The sequence below is a fragment of the Mercenaria mercenaria genome, chromosome 7, assembly GCF_021730395.1.
Source record: "Mercenaria mercenaria strain notata chromosome 7, MADL_Memer_1, whole genome shotgun sequence".
Classification (NCBI taxonomy): domain Eukaryota; kingdom Metazoa; phylum Mollusca; class Bivalvia; order Venerida; family Veneridae; genus Mercenaria; species Mercenaria mercenaria.
The window spans coordinates 34,210,729-34,229,942 of record NC_069367.1 but is presented as its reverse complement, the minus strand read 5'-3'; the positions used below and the strand labels follow the sequence as shown (position 1 = coordinate 34,229,942).

The window sequence follows — 19,214 nt, the reverse complement described above, 5'->3', positions numbered from 1 at the left end:
GACATAAACACGGGTTTGAATTGATTTGGTTTGACCATATATACATACACGGATTTTTTTTCCAGATTTTGGGAATGATACCTGTTTGAATAAAGTGAGGAAAATGCATTGTAAAGTAACGATTTTTGGGGATTTTTTTATAATATTAAATGCATTTCTCGAAAAAATAAACACTTACCCTGTTTCTGTACCAGAAACTTGTGCTTCACTACAAGCAGCCATTGGTCAGTAGGGGAAACTTCCTGATCGGGAAATTATTTATGGGTTTTTCCCTACTTCCGGAACAGGAAACTTGTTACTTATTATAGTAACATGCTTCCCGTTTGGGAAGTAAAACCACTATATTTTAGGTAGGTTCATTAAAAATGCCCGGTGCATAAGACTATACATGAGATCTCGAAATTGAATATGCCATATTGAACTTAAAAGACATATCTAGATTTCTACCGTTCAGAATTTTTTTAAATGTCCTAGTATTTTTTTAATTTCACATTGAATCTGCCCTTTTTCCGAATGAACTGCAAAAAAGCAGAGTTTCCCGATTTGGAAACCAAACTTCCCGATCAGGAAATTCTTCTTATTTGCGTGGTACATCTTTTTATCATACTAAATGGAATATCAAGACAGACAAAGTCATAAGAACCAGAAGAAACATGTCAAAGGGAGATCTGAAAACACTTGATAAACTACATAAAATAGAAAATCACAAAACTAGTGTCATATTGCAAAGGCTGTGTCTCCTACATTGAAAACTTTAAAACTATTATACAGAATGCAAAGAAAGTAGATCAAGCAACACAGACCGATACTATTGAACACATGTACGTGTACAGGTACATTTTTTACCTTAATTGATGCCAAATTTTTCTTTCAGTAATAAATTCACAGTATCTAGTTTGATACAAAATGATACATGTGTATTTGAAATACCAAAAGCAGGACGATATTCGATGCGAGATGTTTTTCAATGTAAAATTCTGATTTTGTTCACGAGGGATACATAATGCTTTTCCAGATTGTTTGTATTCTTCACATGAATATTTTACAAAAAAAAAAATCAATTGTCAAGGTGATACAATATGTATTTTTCAAATTGAAAATTTTTGAACAAACTTAAGATATTCGAAAAAGTAGCTTTAAGGCAACTGACAAGGAAACAGTATGACATACTAATATACTGTCATATGCTAGAACCAAAAATATTATTAAATTAAAGTCTGTTCTTTAGCTTACTTATTATACATGATAATATAACAGTACATGTACTTGTATTACAAAACATAACGATAAAATATGAAAGGGGTTTACTTATAATGACATAGAAATATAGCAGTGACAAGTCCCTATAAGCTCATGGTTTGGAATACTAGTTTATGCTTTGATAGGAACAGAGATATTTGACTTTTAAAAAAACTTTAATCAAGGGTGATACCATCGCCAGCTCTACCTTTTTCTTTTAAAAATCGAGCTAAAGATTAGAACCAATACTGACAGACAATTAACCTTGTGGTGCTTGATATTGTAAAACATTAAACATAAAGAAAACTAGGGCCATAAGATGCATCTACCTGAAACTGAAAATCTGTTTAAATGCAGCACATGCTCTTACAGTATTTTGTGTTTTGACTGTGTCAGATGTGATACCTTCAAGAAAAGATATAACTACTTTGTTTCTTTCACTTTTATTTTTATCAAAATCCACGTTAATCAAGGATTCTGTGTCTCTATTGATAACTGATATAGAATTATAATCTCTTAATATATCTTCCTTTTTTGCACACCCAAATGCAAAGGCGACAAATGCTCTTTCAGACTGTTTTAAACCTAAAAAGAGAAGTAAAAAAAAATATGACATCAGTTTTCAAAAAGTTATTTACTATCAAAGTCTACACCAATCCACATAACTCTGATTTGACTTATGATATAGTTATTCTCCTTGTTAACTCTTTAAAGGTTTTGATAAAGTCAAATATCTCTGTAAGGTTTTGACTTGAAACTTACAACATGTATTTACTGTCAAAGTCTACACCAGGAAACAATCCTCATAACTTGAAATTTGCCAGAGTTAGGCCTCTTTTTATCTTTGATTCTGTTGTGTAAAAGTTTTTGATAAAGTCAGATATCTCTGTTACTATCAAAGATTAAACTAGTTTTTTGCTATTAAAGTCTACACCAGGGAACAATCCCCATAACACTGATTTGAATTTTGATAGAGTTATGCCCCTTTTTAACTTAGACTTTTTTATTTTTGGTAAAAGTTGTTGATGAAGTCAAATATCTCTGTTACTATCAAAGATTTTGACTTGAAAATTAAAAAAGTTTTTTTACTATCAAAGTCATCACTAGGAAAAACAATCCTTATAACTCTGATTTGAATTTTGACTGTTAAAATTTGTACTTGCAAAACTCTAATTCAGAGTCAAGCACTGACAAAAGTTGAGCATGCTGTCTTATGGACAGCTCATGTAATTCATCTGGTTGCTATCTTACCTTAATGAAGTGGCTGACATCACAGGGAACTTAGCAACTGAAATTTCTTCTGTCTAACTGTATAGGAGCCTTTGACAATGATCAAATAGTTGGAAAAACATGGTCAATTAAAACTGATACCAAAGTTAATACATAAGTTGTAACATCATTTTGTGCAGTAGATTTGAATTCAGAACATCAGTAGGTTTGAATTCAGAACATCAGTATGTAGTGAAAAACAAGGTGTAAAGAACAAAACAGGCCAGTATTATGATTCAATTTTTGACCCACATTATGAATATTTGTACATTGTTTTCAGCAAAGAAGATTATTTTTGAAGAGCAGAGATCTGCATTTGTTGAATGCAATTTCTCTGATAGTACTGAAAATGATAAAAACTGAACAACAGAAAAGTAAAGAAATAACATGTGTATTATGTAGTAACACATACAAGAGATCTTAAAAAGATATAGTTGGGATTTTCTAAAACTACAGAAATGGCCATAATTCTGACAAAATGCAGATTAGAGTTATGGTTCTTTATTATACTTTATAGTCCCTAATGATCGATGATAAACAAGTGTGCAAAGTTTCAAAACTGTAGCTCTTATAGTTTTTGACCTAAACAAAAAATTTAACCAAGAAACTAAACTTTTCCAAGTACAATAAAGGGCAATTATTTTATCAAAATGCATATCAGAGTTGTGGTTCTAGGCATACATAGTCCCCAAATGTGCAAAGTTTTAAAGCTGTAACCCTTACAATGTTTGAGAAAATGTGGACCTAAACAAATTTTTTAACAAATGCAGACACCAATGCCAACGATCAAGTGACGACAATACCTCATAGATTAAAAAAAACAAAAACAACAAAAAAACAGACGAACTAAAAGGAGAAAAAAATACATTTACATCAGAAATTATGCTGGAGTCACACAACACAAGATCTTGGAATGTGTCTAAAGTAAATAATCCACTGCCTTTGAACCCAAACTCATATGAGTCTGTTAAAATCCTGGGTCACTAGACACATCAAATTACGGGATCACAACTCCCTGAAAACTTGAAATTTGAAATAATTGCTTTTTATAACAAAATAAAAGAATAAATTTTCTGAATGTCTGCTTTCAATTTCCTGATTGTGAAGTAACTTAAAGGCTAGGTTTCCCGATCAGGAAGTTAGGTTTCCAATTCCGGAAACTCTGATTTTAAGCAATTTCTGAAGAAAATGGTCAATTTCACTGTCAAATAAAAAATTCAATAAGACATTTAAAAAAAATGTGAACGGTAGAAATTTAGATATATCATTTAAGTTTAATGTGGCATATTTAATTTGCAGATCTTGTGTATATTCTTATGCACCGGCTATTTTAAATGAAATGGGTCTAAAACTTGCGATATTGCTTCCCGAACGGGAAGCATGTTACTATAAAAAGTAACAAGTTTCCCGTTCAGGAAGTAGGGAAAAACCCATAAATGATTTCCCAAACGGGAAGTTTCCCCTACTGTTGGTGGGGAAATTGTAACAACACCAAAGCTGTATTAATGAAATTGTGTGATGAATGTACTTAAAATTTTTAGTGTTAGTCAATAATAAGACAAAAGGAAAAAATTCTCATTTTCTTGATTGACCCAAGAGGCACATGAACGGAAATTGATTCACACATTTTTCAGGACTAATTTAATCGGCAGTATATAAATTCTGGTTTAATTCAATAAAACACCACAATCACAACAAACATTATGTCTGTAATACTTAAAAAGATGCACTCATCGTCTACTCCCCAGTCATCTTATCCATGAACCTTTTCTTCTTTTACACCCACAGATTACATGATTATATCGAAATATAAATTAAAAATATCAGTGTCATTGCAATGTTTGTACACAGTCCAGATCCTTTTGTTTGATTGCATTGATTAAAAAGGGGCAATGAGGAGAATATACACGGCATCTTAATTTGTTTTTGCTACATCTGAAATTGTGACAATAGCAACAATAATTTATTGATAGGAGGGCTTTAATTACTCATTAATAATCCTTTTACCTTTAAAAGTATGAAAACATATTTAGTTACAAAAAATGTTTTTTGTTCTTTCAGGTATTTGTATGCTCTCCAGATAAAGAAAGATCTACAAACAGGTTCGCTTACTTGCAGCGATAACACAATGGCTCTACTTGCTTCTTATGTTGCTCAAGGTAAAGTATCATGTATTTATCAGTCATTTACCTCTCTGGGCTAGAGTCCTCCTTGGTCATGTGAGGAAGCCGTTCAACTAGCTTTAAGGTTAGTGGTTCTACCCAGAATTCTTGCGTGTGACTGAAACAATATCTGGAGGGCTACCTTCACATCTACCTCCACAATCAAATGCTGGACAGTAATCACAGGACCGGTGTTGTGTCAGTATGACTTAATCCCTAAAAAATATATCATCGAAATTTTTTTGTTCTGTTGTACATTAAGAGAGTAGATATTTCTAGCTTCTTGCTTGGAAAATTGTACAATTTGTCACTGGTAATGACAGTTGGGTAGATGAAGCAATGTGTTTACATGGAAATCAGACTTTCGCAGATTTTTCTACCTATTGCCGTTATTTAGGGTGTAGTATTAATATAGAAGTTACACAGTGCTCAGCTTATCCCAAACTACATATTTCTGAAGCTTTGCCGAACTTTGGCATGTTTTAGTTAAAAATTCATACAGGTTTTGGGAATCAGAGAGTGAAGATGAGCTCATCACTTTGATTGCAATTTGAAGTTTGTTTGAACGCTTTGTTACTCAAAGGGGAAGATTTGATTTTAGAAGTATTTCTTATCATAAGTGAAACACATTTGTGAGCAATATAGTACCAGGTGTAGGACAAAACCCTGTCTGGACAAAACATTTCTAGAAGAATGTTGATGAAGCAGACAGAAACCCTAGATGTTTTAAAGGTAGGTAGGACAGAAATCATCACACTAAAATTTCTAGGCTGGAAAAAATCTTCTCAATAAAAAACAATGAGGGCAAAATCTCTCCCATGATTTGGACCCAGAAGAAAGAAACAAGTCCTATAGTGCTGTAGAATTGTTAATATCAATGGGAGCGTTTTTGTCCAGCCATATAAAATCTTGTCCATCTTGAAAGTTTTAGTGGGCTTGAATTTTCATTAGCTGTAAAAGCATTGGGAGGGGTTTTCTCTGATCCTTCAAAAATCAGAGAGAAGGTTTTGTCTGCAGAGGGAGGGTTTACAAAACCCAGAGGGAGGGCTTTTGTCTGCAGAGGGAGGGTTTTGTTTGCCGAGGGAGGGTTTTGTTTGCAGAGGGTGGGTTTTGTCTGCAGTGGGAGGGTTTTGTTTGCAGAGGGATGGTTTTGTCTGCAGAGGGAGGGTTTAGTCTGCAGAGGAGTGATTTTGAGCCTTGCCATCTGAGCTTTTAACCACATTTATACATGTTCTGATGTTATATCTATTTTTCAGCTGAAGTTGGGGATTTCCCTATTGAAGAATATGCAGATCACACATATCTACGTGCCAACAACTTACGCTATATTCCAAACCAAACAGAAGAAATAGAGAAGAAGATCATGGAGTATCACAAACAGCATGTGTATGTATTGTTTGATACCGTATTTTCCCGTATTAACGCCCCCGGGGGCGTTACATTTTCCAAAGAGGGGGCGTTTATTTGAGGTAAAAAAATAGAAAATGAAAATTTTTACAAAACTTAAAAACATCGTTCAAACTAGCTATAAAGTGTTTCTGTGTTGTTTAATCCCCCTAAAACGTAATTATTTGGCATCCAATTTAATGCAGTGTGTCTTTTATGCATTTAAATACGGTACCTCGTGTATTCCATGACTGGCTTTTTGACACGCTCGCGACACTACACATTACGTCATGACCCAAACAGCTGTGTACTCCGATAACATTTTCCTTAGTACATGCGGGTAGCTAATAGCGCAATACACAATGTCAATGGTTTGACACGCTGTGCCTGCTTTTAAATTAAAAGTTCTTAAAACTGCCGAAGAAAAGGGTATATCGTAAACACATTGCTGCAAGTTTGTTTAAAGTCGGCAGGAAGCGTGTGCGCGAGTGGTGTAAAAACAAATCAAAAATGTATTTACCGTTTAATTTTCTGTTACGTACCGTACTTAGTACAAATGTTTTGGCTTTACGGTACATGGACTGTTTAAAAGTGTGTTTAATTTTTAATACATTGGACTTTAGTACTGTAAATTACTTATTATGTGGACTTATAAAAATGAGGTAGGTGATTTTTTCCCGTTCTTGTTGACTTTTTTTCCCTCCAAAATGGGTGGGGGGCGTTAATTAGAGGGGGGGCCTTAATTCGGGAAAATACGGTAGGTTACTTGAAATAGCAATCAATACTTATTTTTCCTTGCTCTAATTCTTATACTATTTATATTTTTGCAAGCCTGCTCAGTTAGCTAAAAAGGTGGTGAACAAAACTTCCAATCAGTAGATTGAAGTGTTTAATCTTTGCAATGCAGGAGATGATAGTGTTTAATCCTTGGCAAGGCCGAAGATCGTAGTATTTAATCCTGGGCAGAGCAGGAGATGGTAGTGTTTAATCCTTGGCAAGGCCGAAGAATGTAGTACTTAATCCTGGGCAGAGCAGGAGATGGTAGTGTTTAATCCTTGGCAAGGCCAAAGATCGTAGTTTTTAATCCTGAGCAGAGCAGGAGATGGTAGTGTTTAATCCTTGGCAAGGCCGAAGATCAAAGTATTTAATCCTGGGCAGAGCAGGAGATGGTAGTGTTTAATCCTTGGCAAGGCCAAGATCGTAGTATTTAATCCTGGGCAGAGCAGGAGATGGTAGTGTTTAATCCTTGGCAAGGCCGAAGATCATAGTATTTAATCCTGGGCAAAGCAGGAGATGGTAGTGTTTAATCCTTGGCAAGGCTGAAGATCGTAGTATTTAATCCTTGGCAGAGCAGGAGATGGTAGTGTTTAATCTTACTAAGGCAGGAGATCATAGTGCTTCATCCTGGGCAAGGCAGGAGAAAGTAGTATTTGATCCTAGTCAAGGCAGGAAATTGTGATGTTTAATCCTGTGGACAAGGCAGGAGATTATAGTATTTAATCATGGGCAGTGCATCAAATCAGAGTATGCAATCTTGGGCATGACAGGAGATGATAAATGTTTAATCTTAGTAAGGAAAGAAACAATAATGTTTAATTCTGGGCAAGGCAGAAGATTGTAGTGTTTAATCCTGGGCAAGGCAAGAGATTGTAGTGTTTAATCCTGGGCAAAGCAAGAGATTGTAGTGTTTAATCCTGGGCAAGGCAAGAGATTGTGGTGTTTAATCCCTGGCAAGGCAAGAGATTGTGGTGTTTAATCCTGGGCAAGGCAAAAGATTGTGGTGTTTAATCCTGGACAAGGCAAGAGATTGTAGTGTTTAATCCTGTGCAAGGCAAGAGGTTGTAGTGTTTAACCCTGTTAAGGCAAGAGGTTGTAGTGTTTAATGCTGTGCAAGGCAAGGGATTGTAGTGTTTAATCTTGTGCAAGGCAATGGATTGTTGTGTTTAATCCTGTGCAATGCAAGGGATTGTAGTGTTTAATCCTGGACAAGGCAAGAGATTGTAGTGTTTAATTCTGGGCAAGGCAAGAGATTGTAGTGTTTAATCCTGGACAAGGCAAGAGATTGTAGTGTTTAATTCTGGGCAAGGCAAGAGATTGTAGTGTTTAATCCTGGGCAAGGCAAGAGGTTGTAGTGTTTAATTCTGGGCAAGGCAAGAGATTGTAGTGTTTAATCCTGTGCAAGGCAGATGACAGTATATAATCCTGGACAAAGCAGGAGATTGCAGAAGGAGGTTATAGCATTGAATCCTGGACAAGGAATAGGATTGTTATATTTGATCCTGGGCAAGGCAGATAATTGTAATATTTTATCATAGGCAAGACAGATGATTGTAATATTCAATCCTGGGCTGGGAGGAGATTGTTGTGTTTAATCTCGGGGAAAGCAGGAGATTGTTGTGTTTAATCCTGCACAAGGCAGGAAATGGTAGTTTAGTTCTGAACAGGGCATATGTTTTTTATGATGATTTACTGACTGCTATTTATCGGAGGTAATCAGTTTTTTTATCCCCCCACCAAAGGTGAAGGGGATATTAGAAATGCTCTCCGTCCGTGCGTCTGTCCGTCCGTCCGTCCGTCCGTCCGTGCGTCCGCAACGATCTTTGTCCGGACCATAACTCCAAAAGTACTTGAGGGATTTTCTTCAAACTTCATACACTGATAGAACACATTGGGAGGAAGTGCAGTGTGCAAGAACAATAACTCTACCTTGCCTATTTTTTGAGTTATTCCCCTTTATCTTATTTTCTTAAAAAATTTTGTCCGGAGCATAACTCCAAAAGTACTGGAGGGATTTTCTTCAAACTTCATACACTGATAGAACACATTGGGAGGAAGTGCAGTGTGCAAGAACAATAACTCTACCTTGCCTATTTTTTGAGTTATTCCCCTTTATCATATTTTCTTAAAATATTTTGTCCGGAGCATAACCCCAAAAGTACTGGAGGGATTTTCTTCAAACTTCATACACTGATAGAACACATTGGGAGGAAGTGCAGTGTGCAAGAACAATAACTCTACCTTGCCTATTTTTTGAGTTATTCCCCTTTATCATATTTTCTTAAAAAAATTTGTCCGGAGCATATCTTCTTCATGCATGGAGGGATTTTGATATATCTCGGCACAAATGTTTACCACCACGAGGCGGAGTGTCATACGCAAGAACCAGGTCCCTATGTCTAAGGTCAAGGTCACACTTAGAGGTCAAAGGATACAAGAATAAAAACCTTGTCCGGAGCATTTCTTCTTCATGCATTGAGGGATTTTGATATAACTTGGCACAAATGTTCACCACCACCGGACGGAGTGTCATGCGCAACATCCAGGTCACTAGGCCTAAGGTCAAGGTCACACTTAGAGGCCAAAGGTCAGATACAAGAATGACTTTGTCCGAAGCATTTCTTCTTCATGCATAGAGGGATTTTGATGTAACTTGGCACAATTATACACCATCATGAGACGAAGTGTCATGCGCAGTTCCCTTCTTTAGAATTACTTCCCTTTGTTGTTACTTTAAATAGCTTTTATTGTAACTTTTTCATTACTAGTCGTAGGGAAAAATCGAGACCACTTTTCTGTAGTACAACAAACATGCTAAATCCAATTTTGAGGTGTATTTTGACCAGTCTCTTCCTGATAAAGATTTTTGTGTGGACTTGCAATTTTTTTTTTTTTTTTTTTTTTTTTTTTTTTTTTTTTTTAAAGATTAACTTCCCTTAGTTGTTACTATAAATAACTTATATTGTAACATTTTTATGATTGACCCTAGGGAAAAAACAAGACCACTTTTCTGTGGTACAGCATAGATGTTACTCTCCAGTTTTAGGTGTATTTTATTAATTTTATTATATATAAGGTATCTCTACCTAGTAAGGAGTTTTTTTGTGGACTTTAAAGAGAATTCCTATAGTTTTTTTCCTTTCATAGAATTTTTTTAAATTCACATATATGATAGGAAAATTTGTGCTGAAAACAATGAACAAATAAAAACAATAGGTCACCAGGCTTGTTTTTGTGAAAAATTGTTTTAAACACACCCACTGTTGCTGAAACTGCTAGCGATTTTTCAACATTTTCATAATTTTCTGCTTTTTTATAAATACCAACCAAAATATACATCAAGACAGCACAATAAGGTTTTTTTCTTTTTACAGATTTTATCATATACTTATTTGATATCATAGTCATATTTGTAATACTCTATCCTTACAATAATGGGTACAAATGAAAAAAAAATATTGTTTCATATTTACTTTTGTGAACTTTTTTCAGTGAAAAATACCCATAGTGAAGAATATTTTTTTAAATTTTGAAAAAATTCTTTCATAGAATTTTTTCCTGTTTTTCTTGTGTATAGATAATTGTATTGTGAGCATAAAAATGGCTAAAAATGTATGGGTCACCAGGCTAAATTTTATGTTAAGACCGCTAGAATACAACACCTGTTCGGAAGGAAAATGGCGCGAACCTGGCCAAATTGATTACATGTATGTCTGCTAGAAGTTAAAAAAAAGTTTTTAAAATTCTTAATTCTTTCTATAATTGAATACTAAATAATTTGAAAGGTGATATTGTCTTATCAGTACTAAGTCAATTATCTTACATTATATGAACAACACTGTCTTTGTACCAAAATGCAATTTGAAAACACAACCACAAAAATAGCAAGATACCTGTCAGGCATGATACTTGTCAATACAACATAAACCAGTATCAACATTTGATTACTGATAAAACTTATCAAAAATGTTATTTCATTCAAGATTTCTCATATTTAAGACTTTCTGTAACATGTTTCAACAAATGTTGACTTCAGTTCAGTTTTCCATAGAAAGTGTCGGCTGCGCAGAAAGATGCGCATAAAAAACTATCGGAATTCCCTTTAAAAAACAAAAGACTTACAATGATTACTAAACAACCACAAAATTAACATTCCATTTGCAAATACAGCTGCTAGAGTAAAGAAATTTGCTTTGACGGGCATATATTGTGACATTCTGGCACTCTTGTTCCCTGTTAGCTTTCCATTCCTTCTTTTTACAGTAGCCATATAGAAAAACATCATAGCTATACTCTTCATGAAAATTAATAAAATTTAGCAGTAAACCACCTCACTACTGACTTATTCTTTCTTCCACATCTTAAAACCCCTGATGCGGACCACATCCTTCAATTATGATATGCCCGGTGGGGGGATTAGCCATGTCTGACATGGCTCTTGTTTCTTTTGATTCATGTAGGGAAGTTGACATTTCTTTTGGCTGGAATACTGCCATGGTCTGCTGTCCACTGTATCCTAGTAGATTACTATGTGCTAAACCCAACAAAATAAGAAAACAAAATACTTTATGCGATGTATATTAGCCTTTCAAGGTTATAGTGTATTTTTGAAGTCATGCGCTAGTTTTAGGAGAAAGATTCGGTTATTTCAAATGTAAACAGAAGTTATTTCAATTATTTCGAGTACTTAAGCAAAAACTTCAGTCATTTCAGCATTAGCCCTGTATGATGTGCCTTCTAGACCAGCAATGAATAATATTGAGCAATTGTAGAGTGATTAGATGCATACACAAATTGCAAAAACCTTCAGCAGAACTGTCTTAGATGTTAACAGACTAAAAAAAAAGAATTTTCAGTGTTGGATTGGCAGCATTTTGGACATTTTGGGATTAAATTTGTACATAATAAATAGAACAGAATGATTGAAGTTTATGTTTTGTATTTCAGATGAATTTATCATAGACAATTGATGATAAATGTCAAATTTACATTATTGTTTGTGTGTGAAAGCAGTTACTATAAATATTTGAGCCGTGCCATGAGAAAATCAACATAGTGGGTTTGCGACCAGCATGGATCCAGACCAGCCTGCGCATCCGCGCAGTCTGGTCAGGATCCATGCTGTTCGCTTTCAAAGCCTATTAGAATTAGAGAAACTGTAAGTGAACAGCATGGATCCTGACCAGACTGCGCGGATGCGCAGGCTGGTCTGGATCCATGCTTGTCACAAAGCCACTATGTTGGTTTTCTCATGGCACAGCTCATTTAATAAAGATAAAGTATTGTTATAGCAGGGTAATTTAATATGTCATGATAAACATCTATGGAGCAGTTTTCAGGCTCTCATAGGAGACAATAGTCCGTTTTCATGATATGATGTAAGGATCCCTAATGATATGTCGTGGCAGTTTAGGGACCATTACAGGCTGCAATTTAATCAAAGTGTTGTCAGGTATTGAAACTTATTAAATCAGTGACTATAATTATTATACTGTCCCATTGTTGCTATTAGTTGGAAATTCTGCTTTATTTTTAATGAAATAATGTGATTTCAGAAAAAATAACTGTTTTATGGGAACAAAAATTGCAAGATAAAAACCTATTGGGGGCATTTGTGGTTTAGGCAAAAAAAAATCAGTTTTATGGTGACATGAATTTCTGAATTTCAGATACAATGAAAGATTAAAGTCTGTTGGAATTTTATGTTCTTCATTCGGATTTAATTTCATGGAATGGAAAAAAGATACCCACAGTAATGATTTCTCTGTGACCCTCCCCTACCTCTGCCCACCTTAACCAGCTAATAACAAATTGCAAGTGTATGTATGATTTTATGTTAAGGTATCTCTTGTAATTGCAGAGGTGAAAATCCTGCTGAAGCTGACATGAATTTACTGGACACGGCCAGGAAAGTAGAACTGTATGGTATCAGGATGGTCCCTGCAAAGGTTAGTGTCTCAATAACATCATTATGTCTCCCCCAGGAGACATATTGTTTTTGCCCTGTCCGTCCGTCCGTCCGTCCTTCCGTCCGTCCGTACGTCACACTTCATTTCCGAGCAATAACTGGAGAACCATTTCACCTAGAACCTTCAAACTTCATAGGGTTGTAGGGCTGCTGGAGTAGACGACCCCTATTGTTTTTGGGGTCACTCCGTCAAAGGTCAAGGTCACAGGGGCCTGAACATTGAAAACCATTTCCGATCAATAACCACGGTGGCGATACCCTGGGTATGCAGGGGTGCAAAATGGCGGCGAAATCTCTCGATTCAGGTAACATTTTTCATTATTACTGTCTTAATACTTAACCAATTTTAACGAAATAAAGACGAGTGCCCCCTCATAAGGATACTACACCCTCGGCTATAAAGATTGGACTCCTGAGTTTCGTAGTTTTTGTGAAAAGTGCAACGGCGCATGCTGACGAAAAAAAGCAACTGCTATGTAGGGGGGCATTTTAATGAAAATGACTGAACCAGCTATCCCCATGTGTTTCGAAAAATGGCTTGTAGGGCGGAACCGGGCTTGACATGTTCCAAAGCTGTTGTAGAACTTTAGCAAGTGAACTCGCCAGTTTTCGGCAATTCCGGACGATTCAAAGGAAATGCTATGTGGGGGAGGTGTTTTCATAATGTTATGTGGGGGTGCTTTTGACATGTGGGGGTGACATAACTGGCTGCTAGAGACACGCAATAATACGGACAAAAAAGCCAGCGAAAAATACTTTTAACTGTTAAAGGCATATTATATGTCAAAATATATTGTGATGATGTCAGTCCATTCGTCCTTGCATGTTTCTTCTCATACATCGTTGGCACTAGAGACTTAAAACTTGATCACGATTGTAGTCTTCCTATAACACTGTGGCGATACCTTGGGTATACAGGGGTGCAAAATTTAACCTTTTTTCATGTTAACTTTATTAATACTTAACCAGTTTAAATGAAATAAAGACGAGTGTCCGCCCATACGAAAACTACAGCCTCGGTTGTAGGGCTTGGTCATCTGGGTTTCATATTTTGTGTGAAAAGTGCAACGGCGCATTCTGATGAAACAAATCCAACTGGTGTTTAACAATAAAAAAAAATAAATAAATAAAAAAAAATACGAAAAAAAAGGTTAAATTTTGCACCTGTAACATCTGTCAGGATTCCGAGGAAACAACTGAAGATTTCTTTCAAGTTTAAAAGTACTTTTACTATAAGTTATACTAATATTCTCATATAGTGACAACAGTGTTCCTTCATACAATGGAATTACAAATACTTACAAACAGGAGTTGGTTGAATTTTATCTAAGTGAAATTGAAAGTTGGCGGTTGTTGCACTTTTGATGTGACGCTTTTGAAGGTCAAGACCGAAGTCCTAGCCAGGATTTCTTACCGGCTTTTATAAACATTTGGATCTTTTTTAATCCACCAATCAAAACAGTAAAATCCAGAAATCCACCAACATCCACCAATCAAATGATAGAAGGATTTCCGAGGCTGAAATCCAGCATTTCAGCAGCAGCCATATTGAAATGCAGCACGAAAAATAAATAAGAAAATGATCAATAAATTGCATATAAAAACGGTAGCTGATGGATTTCTGGTGTTTAACAATCATAAATTACAAATAAATACAGATCATGAATTGTTCCTAGGTAGAAACTTTGACTATAAATGGAAATCTTATAAGAAAATATTGAAGTGGGCGGATTTCAAATATTTCCGCCAGTGAAACTTTTGGTAACAATGAAATCTAAGAAGACTGACAAATTTCCATCAAAAAGGTAAGTATTTCAGAATGTTATTGTGGTTTTCATATATAAAATGTTCCTTTCTAATCAGTTCACACCAGTATGGCAAGTTTATAAGGTAAGAGTATCTATACTTTGTAAAGATCAGTTCATGGCACAGGATTTCACAATGTCACCAGGATTTCCATGTAAAGTTCCATTGTCAGTAAGTCCTTCCTCAATTATTCATCAAACGTTCATGTATTAATGGTGTTACAGTAACTTAGAAAAATATAACAGACCCTTACAGCACCCCTGCGTACCTAAGGTATCGCCACCGTGTTAAAGGAAGACTACAAGAAATCACTAGAATTTGTCAAAAGATACCATCGCGCATCTATACGCCGCTTTTTTTCGCATAGATTGTTCAGTTTACATTACAGCCAAGTTGGTTATAAAATCTGACAAAGGTTATGGGGAATTTAATTATTCCCGATTTTTAAATGCAAAGATCAAAGTAAAATGAAGGACATTGTCATACGTAGATACATCAAAGTGAACATCTTGTCACAAGAATTGGTATTTGTGAATACGAGCCAAATGTGTGAAGTAATAAAAACATTACAGCAAACTAACAGTTTTTAGCGTTTAAATAGTAGATGTCAAATATCAGATGGACATCAAAATGACTATGTTCCGACTTTTAAAAGTAAAGGTGAAAAGTCAAATATAGGTAAAGGTCAAATATTAAAGAATATAATTGAACGTCTTGCCAACAGGGTTGTTATTTGATTACAAGTACTAATTTAGAACAAGTTACAGCAAAATTTAATATAATAGATCCAGGCCCCTTATGATACCTATAGCTTTATATCTAGGTGTCGTATGAAAATGCACTCTCCAAAGGCCATAGCAGTATCGTGATCAAGTTTCAAGTCTCTTGTGCCAACGATGTATGAGAAGAAACATGCAAAGATGAAAGGACGGACATCATCACAATATATTTTGACATATAATATGCCTTTAACAGTTAAAAGTATTTTTCGCTGGCTTTTTTGTCCGTATTATTGCGTGTCTCTACCTGCCAGTTAAGTCACCCCCACATGTCAAAAGCACCCCCACATAATATTATGAAAACACTCCCCCCACATAGCATTTCCTTTGAATCGTCCGGAATTGTCGAAAACTGGCGATTTCACTTGCTAAAGTTCTAAAACAGCTTTGGAACATGTCAAGTCCGGTTCCGCCCTAAAGCCGTTTTTCGAAACACACGGGAATAGCTGGTTTAGTCATTTTCATAAAAATGCCCCCCTACATAGCAGTTGCATTTTTTCCGTCAGAATGTGCCGTTGCGCGATTTTTACAAAAAAGACCAACATGTTTGTTGCATGCAATATGATGCAGTTGTATGACTGACAAATTTTAAATAAGTACGACAGATACATTTTATTTGTTACTTTTTGCAAATATATTTAGATAATTTTGTAATTCCTCAGTTTTCATAAAAGATTTTAACAATGGATCCGAAAACAAAAACACAACAGACTCAATTTGTATCCTGGGCCTGGTTAATTTCTTTGAAATGTTCAGAAACTGGAAGATATCACTTGCTACCATGGTTTCTAAAAATCATTAGATGAGTGTTCAACTCGACCTTCTTAAATAGAAAAAATTTCAAATTTTCCTTTCCGAAAATAAATGAGTCCAGAGATATTGGTAATTCATGGATAGATATGATTCTTAAACTAAGGAAATGATTTGTGTTATTTGTATCCAGCTACAAATTGAATTTACCTCTACAATAAACTAATACACCTTCAAAAGTCAATGGTTATTATTCCTAATGAAATTATTTACAATATTTTATTTCTCTATGCACACTATGACAGTCAACTAAGAGAAATAAAAGTGGCCCAGAACTTTGACTCAAAAATGGCTCTAAAGTGGCTCCAACTTTTTCAAATTGGCGAAAAGGTTGGCGACAAGTATGAAAACCCCAGAGGAGGCCCTGAATACCAGTTGATGACAGTGTGTATCAAGGCTAGATTCATCAGTTAGAATAAATTGGGTGTTACAATACCAGTTGGTGTCGGACTGTAGTAAACTTGATTTGCCATTTGTGAGCGTAAGAACTGTAAATGATTGCAGTTTGTGTCAGACTTGACTGGCAAGGTGTTTCCTTTACAATTATATTATAGTGCTTAGATATTTCCAGACAGTTGCATGGTAACCATAAGTAGTTAGTAAGGGTTTTACACGTCATTGTGATCTACTGTTACAATATTTAAGACATTCTTTTTGGTTGCAGCTTTGGTTTTCATTAGATAAGCTGATGTAAATTACACATTCAGCATTAAGTCAGATTGTCTGTCTGACATTCAGATGTGAGCCTTTGTTCTTTGTTAACCTTTGTTATATTTTATCTGCTGATTCCTTTCACTATTAGAAAGATGAGCCATGCCATAAGAAAACCAACATAGTGGCTTTGCGACCAGTATGGATCCAGACCAGCCTGCGCATCCGCGCAGTCTGGTCAGGATCCATGCTGTTCGCTAACAGTTTCTCTAATTGTAATAGGCTTTGAAAGCGAAGGCGGATGCGCAGGCTGGTCTGGATCCTTGCTGGTCGCAAAGCCGCTATGTTGGTTTTCTCATGGCATGGCTCAAATGTGTTTTGTTTGCTGGTAATGTTTCAGTATTGGTAATTTTAACATTTATACATGAATACTGTTGAAAGCTTGCTTGAACCAAATACAAGCAATCAAATCTATTGTCATTCTGTAAGAGATCTCTTCTGATGATTTCTTTATGTAAAATTTTGAATCAGTGCTGAATGTAAGTCTGTTAGAGTGTTACTATAGTGATGGAGTACCCTATCAATTTTGAGATCGGATAAAGGTCAAGGTCACAGTGACTGTCAGTGTCTTCAGAATGTTCGAATTACAGTCCTCGAACATGGCAGGCACATTGCTTGTGGGCAGTGAATAACCTGTATTGATTATGAGGTCGGTGGGTCAAAGGTCAGTGATACAGTAACTGTTAGTAACAAAGCTGTTTGTGCTTAATATTACCTAATATGATCCTTTAACTTGTGTGAGGTACGTTGCTGATAGGCAGCGAATGATCCAAATTGATTTTTAGGTTCATGAGTCAAAGATTAAGGTCATTATGACTATTAGTTCAAAAATTGTTTCAGCTATATATAGAGAGAATATGTTTACCTAAACATAATACTTGGCAGGCACATTTCCCACGTGCAGTAGATGGCCTCATTTGATTTTGAGTTAATAGGGTCAAAGTTCAAGGCCACAGTGACTGTTAGTGCAAAAAGTGTTTCTTCTGAATGTTTAAGAATTACTTAACTTACACCCCTCAAACTTAGTAGGCAATATGCAAGTGGGCAGTGAATGACAAGTGATGATTTTGAGGCCCATGGGTCAGAGCTTTAGTACATAGTGACCATTAGTACAGAAGGAACAGTTACTGTGGACCCCTCTTAATTATGAGGTTTCTTGATCAGAGGAATGGTTTCTAAGTCACAGGTCACAGGCAGTGTCATGCTTAGTGTTCAGATGGATGTAGTATGTGATTGCACTGGTCACCTGTCCACCTGTCTGATTGCAATTTATTTTCCGCTTAATAACCTTAGGATGCTTTGACTTTTCATTCTCAAACTTGATAGGCATTTTGCTTTGAGCATATTTTAGGTAAGTATAAGTTGCAACTGCTATGACATTGAATTTGGAAGTCTGGCATAGAATGAAAACTGCACCTATTTGTGTTCTTTTTATATACCATTACTAGAAAATAAAAGTACTTACAAAATTTGGATGCATGCACCTTTAAATTTTACTAGAAAACATCAGAAGTGGTTGTCTCAGACCAGCAGACTATTATTAGACTGGAAACCTTATAACTGTAAATTGAAAGCCATATGAATGCATTTATGAATTGTCTCTTTGTATTTTTCAGGATCATGAAAATGTATCTCTAAATCTAGCGATATCACATTCAGGAATCTTAGTTTTTCAAGGTCTCACCAAGATCAACACATTTTCATGGGCAAAAATCCGAAAGCTCAGCTTCAAACGGAAAAGGCTTCTCATCAAGTTACATCCAGAAAATTATGTAAGTATTTAACAGTACTTTTTCCTTGCTCGCAGCATCTTTCCTTAAATTGAGCCACTTTTTCCTAGAATTTGGTCACTTTTACCTTGGACATAAGTCAAGTTTTCCTTGGTTGGAGGAAGTCTGTTTGTGTCACTTAATATGGATACAATGCATGTCTAGTGTTATGCAATAGAAGTCTTATAGTATACCTGCATAGCTCAGTAACTAAGTGCAAGACCAGTTTTATTCCAAGGAGAGGCAATTTCATGGAAGAAGGTATGACTGAAGTAGTTTATCATGCACACCTCTGTAGCATTTTGGCTTTTACCTGTAGGAGTTACATGTTGGAATTTCCTATTCTTCACCTGTGTTATATGAACACTTTTCATCCTCTACCTCTGTTACATGTGGGTATTTTTCATCCTCAACCTCTGTTACATATGGGAACTTTTTGTCCTCAACCTCTATTTCATATATACATTCCATCCACCACCTCAGTTACATACACGTTGGAACTTTTCATCCTCCACATCTGTTGCATTTGTGTTGTAAC

General features: G+C 35.6%; 1 protein-coding gene across 1 annotated transcript in view; it reads left to right on the top strand.

Annotated features, from left to right (window-relative positions):
- LOC123555947 (FERM, ARHGEF and pleckstrin domain-containing protein 1-like) overlaps window positions 1-19,214 on the top strand; it is a 137,335-nt gene that overhangs the window by 45,528 nt on the left and 72,593 nt on the right. Inside the window, exons 5-8 of the mRNA XM_053547095.1 lie at window positions 4,570-4,667; window positions 5,927-6,056; window positions 12,694-12,781; window positions 18,524-18,679. Of these exons, the coding sequence (XP_053403070.1) occupies window positions 4,570-4,667; window positions 5,927-6,056; window positions 12,694-12,781; window positions 18,524-18,679 (472 nt within the window). The remainder of the gene's footprint in view (window positions 1-4,569; window positions 4,668-5,926; window positions 6,057-12,693; window positions 12,782-18,523; window positions 18,680-19,214) is intronic.